The 18,716-nt window shown below is 44.5% G+C and overlaps 1 protein-coding gene across 4 annotated transcripts in view; it reads left to right on the forward strand.

The window, feature by feature from the left end:
- Positions 1-18,716, forward strand: part of arhgef1a (Rho guanine nucleotide exchange factor (GEF) 1a) — an 84,642-nt gene that overhangs the window by 6,018 nt on the left and 59,908 nt on the right. Inside the window, exons 2-6 of one of the 4 annotated variants that reach the window (XM_034601138.1) lie at positions 4,840-5,002; positions 5,215-5,282; positions 7,623-7,683; positions 8,110-8,242; positions 11,008-11,117. In XM_034601138.1, coding sequence (XP_034457029.1) covers positions 4,840-5,002; positions 5,215-5,282; positions 7,623-7,683; positions 8,110-8,242; positions 11,008-11,117 — 535 coding nt within the window. Of the gene's footprint in view, positions 1-4,839; positions 5,003-5,214; positions 5,283-7,619; positions 7,684-8,109; positions 8,243-11,007; positions 11,118-18,716 lie in introns of those variants that run through there. The other 3 variants (XM_034601137.1, XM_034601139.1, XM_034601140.1) reach the window with 3 other exon arrangements.

The following is an 18,716-nucleotide window of genomic DNA, read 5'->3' on the forward strand; positions in this document are numbered from 1 at the left end:
TCCACGATGTGGCCACAGCCGCTGCCCTGGATCTGCAGACGATAAGGAAAAGGGACTCCGGGGAAGAAGTCAAGTCAGTAACATGTATTGATGAGATATTAATTAGCAGGGCCAAGACAAGCTTGGACCAGCTCTAACTATAAGCTTTATCGTAAAGTAAGGTTTTAAGCCTACTCTTAAACGTACAGATGGTGTCTGCCTCCCGAACTGAAAGCGGGAGATGGTTCCACAGGAGAGGAGCTTGATAGCTGAAAGCTCTGGCTCCTACTCTACTTTTAGAGACCTTAGGAACGACAAGTCTATTGGAATGATATGGTACTATCAGCTCTTTAAGGTATAATGGTGCCATATTATTAAGGGCTTGAAGGTGAGGAGGAGAATTTTTAATTCTATTCTAGATTTAATCTTTAATGCCAATTAACTTTTCCAGTCTGTGTAATAACATTTGATGGTCAATAGTCTTGAATTCTACACTAAGATCTAACAGAACGAGGACAGACACAAATCCCTGATCTGTAGCTATTAGAAGGTCACTACTGACTTTTGCCAAGGCTGTCTACGTGCTGTGATTAGCTCTGAACCCAGACTGAGAGTCTTCATATACATTACTGTCATGGTTTGGTTTTTTCCAGTGTTTAGTTTCCACCGTTTCCAAAGTGTTTTCAGTTTATTTAGTATCTCGTCGTGTTTCATGTTTTCACACTCCGTGTTCTGTTTCCTGTTTTATTTTGTAGTCTCTGTTGCTTGTGTGTTTTCTTTCTTCACTTCCTGTCTGTGATTGTCTGCACCAGTCCACCTGTGTCCAATTGCCTCTGCCTTCCCTGTGTGTGTATATAAGTCTCTGTGCTCCCCTTTGTCCTTGTCATATGTTTGGTGTGATCTCTTGTCTAACCGTCGTTATGTCCCGTCCTGGTATCCTGTGTGCCCACTGAGATGATTTGTGGAGGGTCCGCTTTGCATCCTAGGTACAGAAGCCTACCGTGATGTATAGGCTACTCTGAATTACAGATGCAAACAAAACAATCAAAACACTTTTACACCAAAAAATACCCACATGTACACACACCCACACAATATTTAGATTTTACATAAACACAGTCCCGGTTGTCGAATATAGGACCTACTAAACTGTAGAATATAGCAGGGGAATGGCCTGTTAAAAGGTCCACACACAGCCATGTTAGCAACAGCACGGCTCAAATTGCTTACCAGTCTTGTGTGTCCAGGTACACAGCCAATTGAGTTTAACTCGGCTTCCTTCCCACAAGTCGGTAAGCTTTTACCCTTTCTAAAAATGTACAGCATGGTCATACTGACAACATTTTGTGTACATAATGTACCCCTGAATAATATCAGTTAACCCTTGTGTTGTCCCTGCTTCCCCCGGCTGTTGGCCCCCTCACAGAGCCCACCCCATATTAGGACGCACACGTAGCGCAATAGACAAGTGAGCAGCCCTTGCAGATGTATTTGTTACACCCGCGGCACATGGTGTGAGTTTTACAGTCCTTTTTCCTGGGGCATATCTGACACCTCTTCCTCTTACTCGCCCCGAGCGGGGCTGCTGCTAGGGCTATGGAGGAGGCCGGACACTCGGGTCGAGCATTGTAGTCAACAGCTCTCTGTGCGGCGGCGGCTTTTACAGCCTTCACAACCGCGGCGGACGCGTCCGTGCAGGGGATGCACTCCCTTCGTGCGATGAACGGAGTCACGAGAGCCTTTCCCAGCTGCTCTAGGAACACCCTCCGCTTGTTCCGCTTGCCCGGCATCCAGTCTGGGTTGATCTCTCTCCATATCACGAAGGGGTCGTAGGAAGAGACGTCGAGAATGTTGTGAAAGACGACCAGGGGCCAGCGCGCGGTCATCCTCCTGCAGCTGTACGTTCCGATCACCTTGTCTAGGTTGTCCACGCCACCTTTGTTGTGGTTGTAGTCCAGGACGATGACCGGTTTCCCGTCCTCGCGGTCGCTGATGTCGGCCTCAGGGTGCCGTGCGCTCAGGAGCACCACATTCCTGTTTTTCTTTGGGATGTAGGACACCAGAGTGGCGGTGGGCGTGAATGCGAACTTGGATGAGAACACCTCTCTTCCCTTGACCGCGAGCAGCCCGGTCGGGAGCTCGGGCTTGTTCTTCCGAACAGTGCCGACCACGGTGAGCTTCCTCTCCAGGAGCTGCCACGCGAGTTCGTAGGAGGTGAAGTAATTGTCGCACGTGACGTTACGACCGTGCAGTCCCTCCTTTACATCGAGCACTACCCGCAACCCCTGGTTCCGTTGTGGGCGTCCGCCGCTCGGCTTTCCGGTGTACACTTGCATCTTCCAAGCGTAGCTTGATTTCGCATCGCAGGCCACCCACGACTTGATCCCGTATTTCGCCGGCTTGCTGGGCATGTACTGACGGAATGGACACCGGCCTAGGGAGAAAAACAGGAGGAGAAGAGATGAGATGAGGACGAGGACTAGCAGCCGCTATCTACATAACATAACATAACATAACTAACATAACTAACATAACATAACATAACATAACATAATAATAATATAAAAAAAAACAAAAAAACCTCTGAACGGAACCAGTTGCTCGTCCACGGTCACTTCGGGCCCCGGGTTGTAGAGGCGCGGTAGCCGCGACACCCATGCGTCCCAGACCTCTCGCACGGCCGCCAATTTGTCCGTGGCTCGTCTCGTGCGTCTCGTCTCGCGGTCGTCGAAGCGCAGCAGTCTGGAGTACGTGTGGAAGAGTTTTAGGGGCATCGTGGCACGAAATATCGCCCGGCCGCTCTCGGCGTCCCGCAGGCTGGCGGCGGCCTCGCCCGGGACCTGTACACGCCCGCTAAGATCAGCAGCCCTACGTAGGCACGCAGGTCGGTCTCGTCCGTTCCCTTTCCATTCGTCACCGTATTTTCGACGACCCTCCCGATTCGTCATCTCCAGGATGATGTTCTCTACCGTCGGTGTGATGAACAGGTGGAATGTCGAGGCTAGGTCACCGGTGCGGGACGTCGCATGGATCGTGGGGCCCCGGGGGACCCCGCTTTGAGCCGCAGCAGAGGAGGAGGAAGAGGAGGAGGAGGAGGAGCAGTGGCAGTGGCCCTCCTCTCGGCCGTACGCCCTCGAGGACCATGTTATTTCCCCGTTTCTTGAGGGGAAGGTCTCTCTTTCCACGAGTCCGGTGGTGGTGGTGTCGCCGTGGTCTTGTCCTCCTTCTTCTTCTTCTTCTTCCAAGGATGAAGAATCTGCAGAAGCATCACCCACTGGGTCGTAGTCTTCGTCACGTCGTCGTCTTCGTAGTCACCGTCGTCGTCTTCGTCTTCTTCGCTATCGCCGTTGTCTCCGTCTCCGTCTCCGTCCTCTCTGTCTTCTTCTCGGTCTGCTTTTCTGTCTGCTTCTCCATCTCCTTGTCCGTCCGCTTCTCGGTCTGGCTCTTTCGCGTCCTCTTCGGGTTCAGAGGATGGTTGCTGGGAGAATAGCTGTTGGAGAACCTGTTCTCTGGTGAAACACTCCTGACGCGACATCGTGCCATGGTCCGTGAGAGAGTGGCACACTGAGACTTATATGTGGGTCTAATGTACCGTCCCTTGATTTCAATTGGAATCAGGTGTGGGTCTAAATGACCCCACAGAGCACCACAGCGCCCTCTCTGGGGGTCTAAATGACCCCTCCCATGACAATCGAGAATGACAATCCATTGGTCTCAATTACCCCAGGAGAATTGGATAATGACAATCCTTGGGTCACCCTAACCCTAATCCTGACCGGCCAGGGCTTGCGTATGATCGCTCGCACGCACGCACGCACGCACGCACGCACGCACGCACACGCACACACACACACACTCTGGGTCAATTCGACCCAGGAACAACACAAGGGTTAATAAAATCAGTCAGACAAATATGAACTGTGATTACAAGTGTGCTGTAATTTACAAGATAAGGTTTTCAATTGAAAAATCTGACTAGAACAGTGAGTCTATGACAGTGGTAAGTGCTCTCCACTCTGACATTCATTCAGTTTAGACTTGGGTGCTGCACCTAAGGTTTAACAGAACAAACTCTGATTATAGCTTTTACTATATCAAGGTTGCCCCACCTGCCCCCCCTATCAGCGCCCTGCACTGAGGCGCATTACTCTTGTTCTGGGTTTGTACCCTCGTGGTTTAATTCACTTATTGTAAGTCGCTTTGGATAAAAGTGTCAGCTAATTGAAATGTAATGTAATGTAATACTCTGTGCTGGTCAACAAGTAACTCTGCTCCTCTGATGTTTTCTAATCACTCACACTTAGAACTGATCTTTATAAAAACCTGCTGAATTCATATTTATGTTCCTGGATAAACGGGGCGTCGCTTCTTCTGCAACAACGAAGTTAAAACACTGTGTTTCGTCATAATCAGAAGAACTTCTGTCTGCAGGAGTGTGTGTGTGTGTGAGTTTGTCTCTGTCCCTCTTTACACACAAACTGATAATCACATGTATTTAGTTATTAATCAAGGATGTCGTTGAATGTCACCCATGGATGTCACCTCTGCTTCAGTTACGAGACTCAACTGATCATAATAATATAACCATGGTGTTGGTGCCTCAATTTACCCTGGTCCCTTACACCCGGGCCACACTGACTGCATGCTGCTGCATGTTTCGGTTTTGTCAGTTGTTCACGATGGTTGGGATGTGTGAGTGAGTGTGTGTGTGTGTGTGTGTGTGAGAGAGAGCGAGAGATAACAGTGTGGCCCGGGCGTTAGCAGTGGTGCTATTTCGACAGTCGGCTTCTTTTTCAGTTTTTGTGACATTCATAAATTTACAAGAAGTCATTTTCAATTTTGTTTCTATTTCTTCTCCAGAATAAAGAGAGAGAGCGCATGAGGGAGCAAGAGAAGGCAGCAAGGGAAAGGGAGGCACGTTACAGCAATGGTCATCTCTTCACGTCATTGACAGTTTCAGGAACTACACTCTGCACAGCATGTAACAAGAGTATTACTGCCAAGGAGGCACTCAGCTGCCCGAGTAAGTAAGAGTTTGTGCACTTCTACTGCTATATACACTGAATGGTGGTAAAGTGGTCAAATCTAGCAAAGTACTCAAGTAGTAAAAGTTCTTAGTTCTTCTGGTTTCTCTGGTCATAATCAATTTCTGCAGTTGAAAAGAGAAGAAAGACTGAAAGAGCTATGATATGTTTGTGTTCTTTGCTTTAATGTCTAATGTTGTTTTTTTTCTAGCATGCAACATCACTATTCACAACCGCTGTCGAGATACTTTGCCCAACTGCGCCAAAATGAAACAGAGGGTAAGACACAGGCTACACAAATCTACACAAGTCAAATTATTGACAGATGTTTTAACATGTATTTTTCCACTCTTGAGTAAGATTAAATGTTTTTTCAAAATTATCTTAATACCGAATATAAGTTACTTTAAGTTCAGAAGTAATTTTACTGACAGTATTTAACCCTCATTAGTTTTTCCTCTTACAACCCCTTTGCACATAATAAAATCTTTGCCAATCAGCTAAACAGCTCCAAGAGAGTACTTGCATCCCAGAATAAATTGAATTTGCTGTTTGTCAAGGCTCCTGGCCCTGATGGTGTTTGGACTTAATTTTACAATGCTCACTTACAAATAATACCACAACTTCTGCTTGGAATGATTATTTCTCAAATAGCAAAGTCATTTCTTGAGACACAAACAATGGAGCAAATATCTGTTTGGGGAATAAAACTAGGCACTACTGAGTTCCTTTATGGCCTATACACTGATGGCATTAATTTGATAGACTGCAACAGTGGAGAGATAAGAATTTGAGACAAAGGGAGTGTGATGGGTTTAAGGCTGATTGGACAATGCGAAGAGGAGTTATAACAAATCCCTCTTTTTTTGGGAATCTTAAATATGTTAGCCACGCCACGGTCACACCGTGTGACGTGCACTAAAACCTTCAATACATTTTAATCTCAATTGAGGTGAGATGACACTTACTGAATTTAAAGTTGATCTGATGAAAGCTCTAGGAGGAGTTCGTTCAAATATAACATGTGTAAATGGTCAAAAATGACTGCTTAATTCAAAATGTCCGACTTCCTGTTTGGTCTAGCATATTGATCCAAGAGAGTATTTTGTACGTATTGAAATGAAACACGTCCGAACCATTTTTTGTATATGTTGGTCAATCGTGATGCTAAGGCTGCTCTTCTTCCATAAGATTTCCTCATCAATGAAGTTCACTCACACTACTCGGCTCCTCCGCTCCCTTCACTGGTTACCAGTGGCTGCCCACATCCATTTCAAAACATTAGTACTTGCATACCGTGCTGTGAACGGATCAGGTCCAGTCCGGGACATGATCAAACCTTACACCCACCCTGTCCACTATGCTCTGCATCTGCCAAACGGCTTGCTGCTCCCTCACTGCGAGCTAAACAATCAACAAAATCACGATTTGTACGTCTTGAGGCCCTTCTGACAAAGTTTGACATGGTTTCGGTCAATGGACAAGGAGGAGTACATCAAAGTGTAAGACGTACAAAAAACAAGACATTTCCTGTTGCCACCAGGGGGCACTGTGATTCGAGGTAGGTTTAATCTCCATGTTAATCTGATTAAAGCTCTAGGAGGAGTTTGTTAAATTACACAACGTGTAAAATGGCCAAAATGACCACTAAATCCAAAATGTCCGACCTCCTGTTGCGTTAATCAATTTGGTGGCCAGACTTTTTTTTCTGTCTGGTCGTATTCACGTGTTTACCGGTTAAACCACAAGGAATTGCTGTGTTTTAGGGGGTGCTGTTAAGCCATTTTGCCATAACCATTTCCAATTACTCCAGAATACGTACATTTTCACCATGGCTGACGTGCCCGTGAAGTTTGGTGAGTTTAGCGCCCCCTTCAAAATTTCAACGAAGCCCCTCCAGCGGCAGGTTTCCCCAACATTTATGAAAACCGGTAGGTATATGAACCATGTTTAGACTTACAATAAAGCCTCCTTGACCCATACCCAAAGCCTAACAGGAAGTCTGCCATTTTGAATGTAATATAAATTTTTGCTCAGTTTTTGCCATTTCCATGCATTTTCCTTTAACAAACTCCTCCTAGAGGATTTATCGCATCAGCTGGAGGATCAGACAGATTCACTGTCACTCACATGTTTTTTTGATTAAACGTAGTTTGGAGACATACTAGTTGGTGCTTTCCACTAGTGAAAGATCGCCTAGTGTGAGACCTACTGTCGCCTGTCAGTCAAGTCGTATGAACTCAACAACTGCAAGACTCCTGATCACAAGACAGCAAAATTGTGTAGTGTGTACTACACAGAGATCCGACGACTTCGAAAGTCGTGCACTCTGAACTTGGCATTTGATAAACTAATGACTTTGTGTCGCGGTAACATGGTTTCCTGTCTGTCCATTTATCAATAATTTCAGAAATTGGATTGACTCTGCATCTGTCCAACCTGCATAGACATTGTCATTATGGCCATTATGGCTGTCCATACATTCTATTGTGTATTAATTCTATTTTAGTGGCCGCATGTGTTTTAATGTGTCATAATTGTATTTTTAAGAAAGAGAAAATGAAAGAGACATACTGTTGAAACATCACACAGTTTGTTTGTCCTTCATTACCACAGCAGCAGAAGACAGTCCCGTTGAAGAATAACTCAGCCTTGCAGAATGTCACTCTGCGTGCAAAAAGTAAGACATATTCAGTCTCTTCCTTCTTCCTCATTCACTACTCCTTTTGACACTTTTCTCTTCCTCATCAAAATGTAAATGAAATGGTCTGTATTTATATAGCGCTTTTCTAGTCTTGATGACCACTTAAATTGCTTCACAGCACAGTTAATTGCCATTTACCAATTCACACACACATTCATATTGTGCATCTATGGACAGCACTTTTTCTGAGGGGCAATTCGACATGCAGATGGAGAAGACTGGGATCCAATCGTCGAACTTGTGGTTAGAGTACGACCGCTCTACCCTGTCAGTCACAGCTGACAAAATGTGGTCCTCTTCTACATTATCAAACTCTTTTTCCTCCTCCTACTACAGTTTGTTTTGTCTCTTGTCTTGCCCTCCCTTCCCTAATCCTCTAACTGCTGCATAATTTTCCATTAGCTCCAGGAATGCGTGAACGTCCAAGTTCGGCCATCTACCCTTCTGATAGCTTCCGACAGTCCCTGCTGGGATCCCGCCGAGGTCGCTCCAGTCTGTCCCTGTCTAAGAGTGTCTCCACCAACAACATTTCAGGGTGAGCCTCACTTACAATGACCAACTACTACAATAGAAGGCAAAATTCAAGATGGTGCTGTGCCAAGTGGCAGCCTATTGCATAAGCTCCCGGTGTGGTTTTTGTGTTACTTTTATGTCTGTGTGTTTTTCTTTCACTGACCACCATCACCACCACAATGGCCGTGCGGCAACTTTTTGTTTCACCACTTAGCTTTCTGTTTTACTGCTACTTTGGTTACTGTTTGTAACAGAGAGTCTTGCACAGGGCATTTGGAACATTTTATACGCATGCGGACAGCTGATGTGAACCTGTGTTGCTGCCCAGAGCCAAGCCTCAAATCCCAAAGGTGCTAAAGAGGAGATGCCTGGGTTGCAGAGCTGGAGCTAAACTGAAGGCAAAGAGTAAAGCTGGCAAATCTATAGCAGTAGTAACTGTATTGTTTTCTAAGTCAGTTCTTACCTTGGTGAACTGTGCTATGGGAACAATATTTCATGTAATGTAGTCAATAGTGTAAATATATAAAAGGGCAATTAATTTGGATAATTTAATTGCTGTACATTTAATAATTTACATATTCCTGTATTTGTTTGCAGTTTCACAGATAAAACTTCCCTAAAACACTTAAAACTTGGCTCATGTCTTAGGTGTTTTCTACGGAAGTGTTAGCTTGCTGTATAAACCATGTACTGCACAACACATGGTGAGGGCAGAAGAATCGTGTCAATGGAAAGAGATGAATTATAAAAGATGTGAATGTGTGATAAAGCAAAAATTATCACAACACTATCATCATTGGGAACATACAGTCTCTGGGGATTGAGACAGACAAGCTCATCAATACAGGGGGAATAGTGGGATTGCAGCATTTTGTGTTTTACGGAGAAGTGGCTGCACTTACATATGCCTGGTCCATAGCGGCTTCGGGCCTGTTCGCGCAGACAGAGATGTTATGTAGAGCAGTACAAAGAAGGGAGGGGGGGATTGCACTTCATGTGAGTGAGAGATGGTGTAATCTCTGATATGTTAGTGTGAAGGAACATCTCTGTAGTCCGGACAGTGAACCGCCATTGTGATCGGGTTTTACATCCCTCCATCCACTGATTCAGAGGGAGCTGCTGACATCATTCACTCAAATGTTGCACAGCTACAGACACATTAGCCCAAACTCCTCATGGTTGTCACTGAGGATTTTATTAATGTAAAACTGGACTAATTACTACCCAACTTATAGCAGTGTGTTTACTGCCCCACTACAGACCATTAAACACTGGACCTACTGTCCTCCCCCCACCAGGCAGATCTGATCAGAAAATTGTCCTGCTAAACCCAAAGTATGTCCATCTTGTCCAGCAGCAGCCTGTACACACAAGGACTGTGAGAAGGTGGACTCAGGAGGATAATCAGGCACTGCAGAACTGCTTTGAGTCGACAGAATGGGATGTACTCTGTGAGCCACACAGGGAGGACATTAACAAAATGACAGACTGAATCTCAAAGTACATCTAATTCTGTGAAAACAACAATATGCCAGCCCAGAGTGTAGGCTGCTTCCCCAACAACAAGCCATGGATCACCAGCGGATTGAAAGTACCTGAAAATGTGAGGGGAGAGACAGGCAGACATCAGGTAGCCTGGAGAGAGTAAATTAGCTCAGTTCACAGCCTCCTTCCTTTTCTTGTACCACACACGGAGTGAGAGTCCCTGCAGTTTCCTTGCAATTGAAGCAAAACAAAACACAAAACACAAGAATACAAATATGACAAAGTGGTGCCACATACACAGAAGACACCAATTAAGATGTTTAGAGATTTTGTGTTTATAAGAGCTGACACCGGTGTTGATGTGGACCCAATTCTTTGGAGATCCTCCGGGGTGATGTTGCTGAGACCATGTAGACAAGGACAATGATTATAAGCAAGAACACAATTCCTGTCTCTGCATTCTTTATTATCACTCACACCCTCATCAGTTCTTTAAGTGTTTATACCTGTCAGTTCCTCATGCTCCCTGTCAGAAGAATGTACGCTTCATGCTCCAATGTAAGTTACTAATGTTCTCATGTTGTTTTGCCAAGACTTAAGTTCTTACTAGTAACCTGTTATCAGGAAGACAGGCATGGGTACACCATGCCTGTCTTCCTGCTCTCCCACTTTTGTTCAGTGTTTACAATAAAAACACTTCACTGAACCCACCCTGTTGACGGAAAAAGTCTATATTGGTGCTGATCTTGATCCTGCAAATTGGCTTTGTGCCTTTTTCAATTTCGGAAGTATATTCGATTACCCTGTATCGGTATATTTTGTTCACCTGACGGACAAATGTATTACTGCATTGAAGAACAACAATCATAAAAAAAAGGAGCAGAAAATAGTTTCACTCATCTGTGATAGTTTGACATTTGAGTGTCAGCCTCAAGACTGCGTGGGTTTATTCAACAATAAAATACTTGTACTGGACAAGTGACATATTTGGGCCAGTCACAAAATAATATTGGAAATCTTAAGAACCCAGAGAAAACGACCTGCCACATGTGCTGTATCAAAATATACCACCAGGAGTCAAGCACTATCATAAATACATAAACCATGACACATCAAAAAATAGTAGCTTTCTCCTTGGCTCACACTTTTCCACTAGATTTCATTAAGATCTGTAAGGAGTTTTTCAAAACCTTTTAACATCCTATTAAAACACGAGCAGAAATAATGACTGATGCTTACTTATATAAGTTAAATATTTCCTAACCAAATTTTTCCATCTGTGTGTGTGTGTGTGTTTTGTAGGACCCTTATTGATGGCTCTCCCCTGGGGCTGCGCAGGATCCTATCCCAGTCCACAGACTCCCTCAGTTTCAGGACCAGAGCTATGTCAGTGGAGTCTCTCAATGATGATGGTATTAGAACATTCCAAATATTCATTGTAAAACATCACACAGGACTCAAGTGGAATTAACATTGATTCCTTATTAACCTAATATGGTTATTTTTGTTAATTTCAGGTTAACAAAATAGTGAATGTCAAAATTTTATTGAAACAAGTTTTTCTGAAGTCTTTTAACTTTAAAGTAGTTTTAACTGCTGAGAGTTCACTAAATTCAAGTAATTATGTTTTAAAGAAACAAAGCAGGCATACAGCGTGCATTGTTTGAGAATTAAAAAATCTCCAGAGACTCAGACCTGATGTAAAGTTGCTGTGTGTTTTTAACATTAATGTCCTTGGGTCTGTACTATGAAGCAAGTTCAACATGCCCAGGGCATGTATGATAAGCTTCAGCCCAGAAAGTGTAAACAAAAGCCAAATGGTGGAAATGTCTCTCTATTATTGGTCATTCAATCGGGCATGTAAAATTCAACAATCCCACCCCGATTTCTACCTTAATATTGTACCATCATGGAGCCCTGTCAGGTTCTGTTAATGCTGGTATTGATCTGGAACAAATTTGTACTTTTCATATGCAGAGCTACCGCTTTTCTGCAAAGCATTATATATACTTTGATGTACTGTTGACGCAGTTTTTTTCTTTCACTCAACACCACTCAATAGTTTGCTGGAATCCGTCCTACTTAATTTTCTTGCTAAATATTTTAAATACCTTTGTGTTCTTGTGCACCTTATCTAGTAATTGTGATATGTTCTCTTCAGCCCAAATATCCAGGAGGCATCTCACTTTGTCCTGAGTCCACGTTTCTCCCCTGCCAGTTGACATTTGGTTTGGTAGCTCACCGGGCATCGAAACAGAATGAGAAAACTTTTTTAAACCAATGAAATGACAAATACTGTATACTGGTACGCTTCCGGTTATTGGTTCGTACAGTGTCACACCAAAAATGAACCGCTCCAGAGTTCACTTGACGGCGGTCCAAGACCACCTCTTCGAAGCGGACCGGAGTGCGGTTGTTAGGTCTGCACCCGAGCTCGAAACCGGTGTTCAACCGGACTAAACTAGGCTGGTGCGAACCAGCCCTTAGTTTTATTTTTCTTCATGTTCTGAAATGCAGCAATAGAATAAGACTAAAAGCATCAATACTCTCAGGTATTATGTAGGGAATATATAACGTCCGTACTGGGAGAAGGATCCCTCACTGGTGGCTCACAGTGAGGGATCCTGGGAGCCAGAGGCAGATGATGCAGATGATGTTGCACCTTGTTAAGCCCTATGAGACAAATTATGATTTGTTAATATGGCTTATACAAATAAAATTTAAATGATTGATTGATTAGGGTGATAAATTCTCACTCTGTTTTAAATCGAGAGTAGATACATGAAAGGTCTGGAACGAAAAAAAGATTGCCTTTATCAATAAAAATATCAGATGACATCATTATTTCTCACTTTACTGTGGCCTAAACTCTTTTGTCCCTATCAGGATCATGTAGATTGATGACTATGGTTTTCAGGTGATCTGAATGGACAGTGTTTCAGCCATGTCAGTGACAGGTTTTGGTTTATAGTACAGGGGCCTGTACTACAAAGTTGGTTAAGAAGTTGGTCTGTTAAGTCAGTGTTAACTGAAGTGCACTGTATTTCACAGAGGAAGAGTGCACGTTAATTCTGAGCGGATATGAAGAGATTAAAGAAAGTTTCACAGTGAAATGTGAAACTGTCACAGCGAACAATGAGGTTTATTAAAACACATAACTGACTGAGTACATTCATAAGAGAAGTCATTTTTATTGACACATGTTTATGTTTATTTTATTCTTCTATAATTTATTTGTATTATGATTAACACGTAACTGAAAGTTAATTATGTGAAAATGATGAGGGTACTTGAATTATAGTCTACACTTGCACTGAAATTGACTCGTTAATCACTGATAATGAATTCAGATATTCTCTCTAAAGCACTTAGGGCACTTACATCTGTGTATGATGCTGTTGTTTAAAGTACTTGATTCTAACAAAACCTTTAGCCGTAACCACAATGGAAAATTGACCTGCAGCAAATCAGGATGAAATATAAAAACATTCTATCAAGTGATCTGTATCAATACTTCTCATCCTTACCGTTTTTTTAATTTGCTTGATCACAATTGATGAAACTGGATCCACTTCATCATCACCTTCATCGCAGCAGAATTTTTCTCTTAACAATGTGTTGACACATTTTTACATTTACACATTTTTCAAAACTGTTAACACAGATCTCAAACAAAGACTCAAAGCTCTGTTGATTTAAATGTACTAACAAAAGGAAAATATCTAAAGTACATATTTATATAATGCATAATTCATATATATGAATCTCTAATGCACATGTATACAGTGCCGGGTCTAGCCTTTGTGGTACCCCAAGCAAGATTTGGAGTTGGTGCCCCCCCACATACAAACACACACATGCTCAACACCAGACATCAGAAGCCACATTTCAAGACATTTATTTGTGTTCGCATAAAATTTAAATCACTTCTCAAACAGATATAATATATAATGTCACACACACACACATTGTTAACAAAAGTGACAGCGAATATTTTTTACTTCAATAATGTATATTGAAAAGGTGCTATGGTCAAACAAATAAAGCCAAACTTCCCTTATAGTGCAGTTTAAAATGAATACTAACCAAAGTCAGACAGTGGCCGCGAATATTTTTTGCTTCAAAAACATATATTGAAAGTGTGCTATCATGCTGAATTTTGGTTAGGATGTCATACCATATCACAGAACAGACTGAAAAGCAGAATGATTCAACCTCTTCATCCAAAGATTGTGCCTCTGTTTTTATGACAGGGCTCTGGAGGGCTCCAGCAGTAAGTCGTTAAAGACTCTGCAGCTTGTCCAAAATGCTGCAGCACGTGTCCTGACAAGAACCAGGAAAAGAGACCACATTTCTCCTGTATTAGCTTCACTACACTGGCTTCTGGTTAAATCTAGAATAGAATTAAAAATTCTCCTCCTCACCTTCAAGGCCCTTAATAATATGGTGTAGTGGACACATGATAAGACAGAATTCACCAAAGACTGTTACATTGGTTTACACTAATTGATTGCACTATGTGGTTTGCAAGCTTACACACCCTGTAAGGAGCTGTGGGGTTACCAGGGTAACAAGGGCACTGGGAGTGGTTAAAAGCGGATGTTTTGGTGACACCCGGAAGTTCTCTGTAGCGGTAAAATGTTTGTGAAATAAAACGCACACCGAGAGATGCACAAAACGAGAGATCTCCTGTCTACTTCATCCCATCGACTCCTACATTGATGACCTTGACGTGATTTGAAGACGCAGCCTTCTGATCCATCCTGTGGGAACGACTGGTCGTGTCTGGCCTGTGGAAACATCACACAGGAGTGTAGTGCCAGCAGTACCAAAAGCAACATCCTCTAACCTCAGTCCTTTTCTCAGCCATCCTCAGTGCCTGAACGTCTGGATCAGAAATTTGATCTGCTGCCATGCAATCATAGTCCACACCAAATTGGACGGCTCCAGTAACCGCTCGGGAGAGGCAGTCAGCCACCGGGTTGTGCTTGCCTGCCACATGTTGTATATCTGTGGTGAACTCCGATATGAAGGAAAGCTGGCGCTGCTGGCGAGCAGACCACGGCTCTGCCACTTTAACCATGGCAAAAGTCAACGGCTTGTGGTCCACGTACACTGTGAAACTTCGGCCCTCTAGCAGGAAACGAAAGTGTCGGATGGCGAGATAGAGGCCTAGCAGCTCCCTCAATCAATCAATCAATCAAATATTATTTGTATAGCCCATATTCACAAATCACAATTTGTCTCATAGGGCTTTAACATGGTGTGACATCCTCTGCCCTTAACCCTCAACAAGAGTAAGGGAAAACTACTAAAAAACCCTTTTAACAGGGTAAAAAGAACGTAGAAACCTCAGAGAGAGCCACATGTGAGGGATCCCTCTCCCAGGACGGACAGAAGTGCAATAGATGTCAAGTGTAAAGGAGAACATCAAGATAAAGGTTTTAGCAGCATTGATAAGGGTAAACATTTTGAAGTATAACTGAAGGTCAGTGAATTGGTGGATTAATGTCATTAATGGTCAAGTGTCTGAGGAGAAATACTATGTATCGAGCAGTCCTGCTGCAATCATAGTCTATGGTCAGCAGCCAGCAAGATCATGATCCACCATCAAGATCGGATGCCACTATAGTCCACAGTCATTGTCCACTGCCGCCATTAGGATCCATCATCAGCTGCCACCTCGGTCGTGGTCCACCACCAGTATCTGATGCCAACACGATAAAGGATCTGCCTTTATTATCACGATCAGCCAGCACGATGCAGAATCCGCCATACTGGATCCACCATTACGACCTCTGATACGTGATCCACAGATCCTAATCCATGATGTGGCCACAGCCGCGGCCCTGGATCTGCGGACGATAAGGCAAAGGGACTCCGGGGAAGAAGTCAAGTCAGTAACATGTATTGATGGGATATGAATTACTTTGATGTGATAACGATTGAGAAGAGGAAGGAGAAGCTGGAAAGAGAAGCTCCGTGTGTCATGTGTCCCCCGACCTTCTAGACCTATAGCAGCATAACTAAGAGCAGGTCTTGGACAAGCCTGGACCAGCTCTAACTATAAGCTTTATCAAAAAGGAAGGTTTTAAGCCTACTCTTAAACGTACAGATGGTGTCTGCCTCCCGAACTGAAAGTGGGAGATGATTCCACAGGAGAGGAGCTTGATAGCTGAAAGCTCTGGCTCCTACTCTACTTTTAGAGACTTTAGGGACGACAAGTAAGCCTGAATTCTGGGAGCGCAGTGCTCTAGTGGGGTGAATGGTACTATCAGCTCTTTAAGATATAATGGTGCCATATTGTTAAGGGCCTTGAAGGTACTGTAAATCTGCTCATTGGGGCGCAGCTGTCTGCTGAAGGAGGCGAGCGGCTGCCAGGCCCCATTGACCCACTGCTCATGCACCGCTCCAACTGCATAGTCAGAAGCATCACTCGTGATGGATATCGGAACATTGGGTGCGGGGTGTGCCAGCATCGTTGCATTAGCCAAAGCTGCCTTGGCATCATCAAACGCTTTATTCCTTTTATCAGTCCAAATCACTGCGTGCCTGGCCGCTTTACCCTTCAGGGCCTCATAAAGGGGTCGCATTAGCTGTGCTGCCTGCGGAAGAAAGCGGTGGTAAAAGTTTGTGGAAATTTGTGACAGCATCCACCTTTGAAGGGAGAGGAACTGCTCCGTCCTTAGTAATGCGGTGTCCCAAGAAGTCAGTAGCCATCAGCCCAAACTGACACTTGGCTGGGTTTATAATCAGGTATCGGTGGACCGGCTGAAACCTGCCCACTTGGACCTAACTCAACCTACTGAGGTAGCTAAGCCTCCACGGCGGGGGCGCCCTCCTGCTCACCCCCCGGGCCACCGCACAGCCCTTCGTGTTCCTCCAGTTAAACCCCCGACTTCATCCCCTGCTCAGGTTTTACGGAGCCATGCAGGTCGGGTGATTCGAGCCCCAACGCATTAACTTTGTGTGTGAATTCTGGGGGGACGTATGTAGTGGACACATGATAAGACAGAATTCACCAAAGACTGTTACATTGGTTTACACTAATTGATTGCACTATGTGGTTTGCACGCTTACACACCCTGTAAGGAGCTGTGGGGTTACCAGGGTAACAAGGGCACTGGGAGTGGTTAAAAGCGGATGTTTTGGTGACACCCGGAAGTTCTCTGTAGCGGTAAAATGTTTGTGAAATAAAACGCAAACCGAGAGGTGCACAAAACGAGAGATCTCCTGTCTACTTCATCCCATCGACTACTACAATGGCACCATTATACCTTAAAGAGCTGATATTACCATATGAACCCACTAGAGCACTGCGCTCCCAGAACTCAGGCTTACTAAAGTCTCTAACTGTCCTTGAAACCCCCCTGCAAAAAAAAAACACAGATGGAGCAGCATCTGTGAATAGCTGCAGAGAATCAGAGGAATGCACCAGCTCTTCATAGAAGAGATAATTTCTTGATGTTCTGTCTATTACATCGGACAGTGGATGTGAGAAGGCTCTGCTGCGGCCGTAGTTGTTGCTCCACTTTCCGTGCGGGGCCCTGTAGTGTCCACCCTAACCTGGTCCTCAATAGGTGTGAGGAGATGTGGGTGGTCCGCACCAATGAGGATAGGTGGTTTGGCATTCTGAAATGGATGCAGGGAGAGACCCGCCATGTGCTTGTACCTCTTTTGAAGACTGGCTACTGGGGAGGGGATGATCAGTCAATCTTAGGCGGGCTGAGGTGAAGGCTCCATTGATGCGGAAACTCCTGTTGAGTTGTGAGGCGGGTGACACAGAGGCCACACACAGGGTTTGGACATCCAGTTTGATAGTTCTTAGTGGGAGGTCCTCTGCTATTCCCTTTATTCAACCTTCTCTGCTGCTTGTTGTGGGACCGGATCCAGTCAGTGATTTGGGCCTTAGGGAGCTTCTAAATGGCTGAGCACTGAGCAATCTTCAACCGTGCAAACTGACTTGGGTCTTGCTGGCTAAAGTCTGGTATTTTGAGCCTGGGTCCCCTATAGGTAGACTCTGCGCGTGGGGGTTCACTCTGTGACTCTCTTTATGACGTATTCCCAGGCCGGGGGGGTTGTACTTGGCTGAAGGCTGCTGATGGAGGAGGGGGAGGTCAATAGGCTGTAGGTGGATGGGTCTGGGGACCTGAATAACACTGATGTGGTGTAGAGCTGGACTGTGGAGGGTGATAATGAGGCTCCTCATGTCCTGGCTCCTTGCGAAGTAAGCCCACATATAATGAAGGATCTCTATAAAGAGGCGGTGCGCTCTTAATTGCTGATCTGCTCTGGGTGACAGCACCTGATGTGGTATTTACATATGGTATCAAATCATCCCTTAGTGGTTGTTTGTCAGACTCTGGCCAGGGTGGTGGTGGTTCAGGCCACTCCTCTTTCTTTGCCTCTCCCGGCATGAAGTGGACTGGTGGGGGATAATAGTTAGGCCACTCATTTGGAACCGGCTGTGTGTTAATAGCCTTTACAGGGGAGCGACTAACTACAGGTGACCCTTGTTCATTGAGGCTGCGTATGCTCTCCACAAGCGTCCTCATGTTTTCTCTGAGTGAGTGAAGCTGCTCAAAGTCCCTATGGGTGGCTAGCCTGTGAAGCTTTGTGTTTTCCTCCCTTATCATCCCCAGCTCCTTGTGGAAGCTGGTTGAACCATGCTGTTCTTAAGGTTCTCTTCCACCCCAGGGTGGGTATTGGGGGGTTTGATGAGGAGTGAGAGATGTCATCTGGGCATCTCCCTCCATTGATTGAAGCTCATCCTCTTGTGACCCATGTTCGTACTGTGCTGTGCTCAAGTGATGTGTTACCCGTTGTAACTGACTGCTAACTTGTTAGGTTACGCAGATTGTTTGATTTATTATTTGTGTTGGGTTTATTTTGTTATTCATATTCAAGTATGTATTTTGCTATTTAAATTAGTAATTTGTTGTCCTTTTAATTTGGCGGCTCACCTCTCGTAAATGCCTGTAGCTTTCACGGAGTGGAAAGATATTATAACA

The sequence above is a fragment of the Hippoglossus hippoglossus genome, chromosome 11 (genome assembly GCF_009819705.1).
Source record: "Hippoglossus hippoglossus isolate fHipHip1 chromosome 11, fHipHip1.pri, whole genome shotgun sequence".
In the NCBI taxonomy this organism is placed as follows: Eukaryota; Metazoa; Chordata; class Actinopteri; order Pleuronectiformes; family Pleuronectidae; genus Hippoglossus; species Hippoglossus hippoglossus.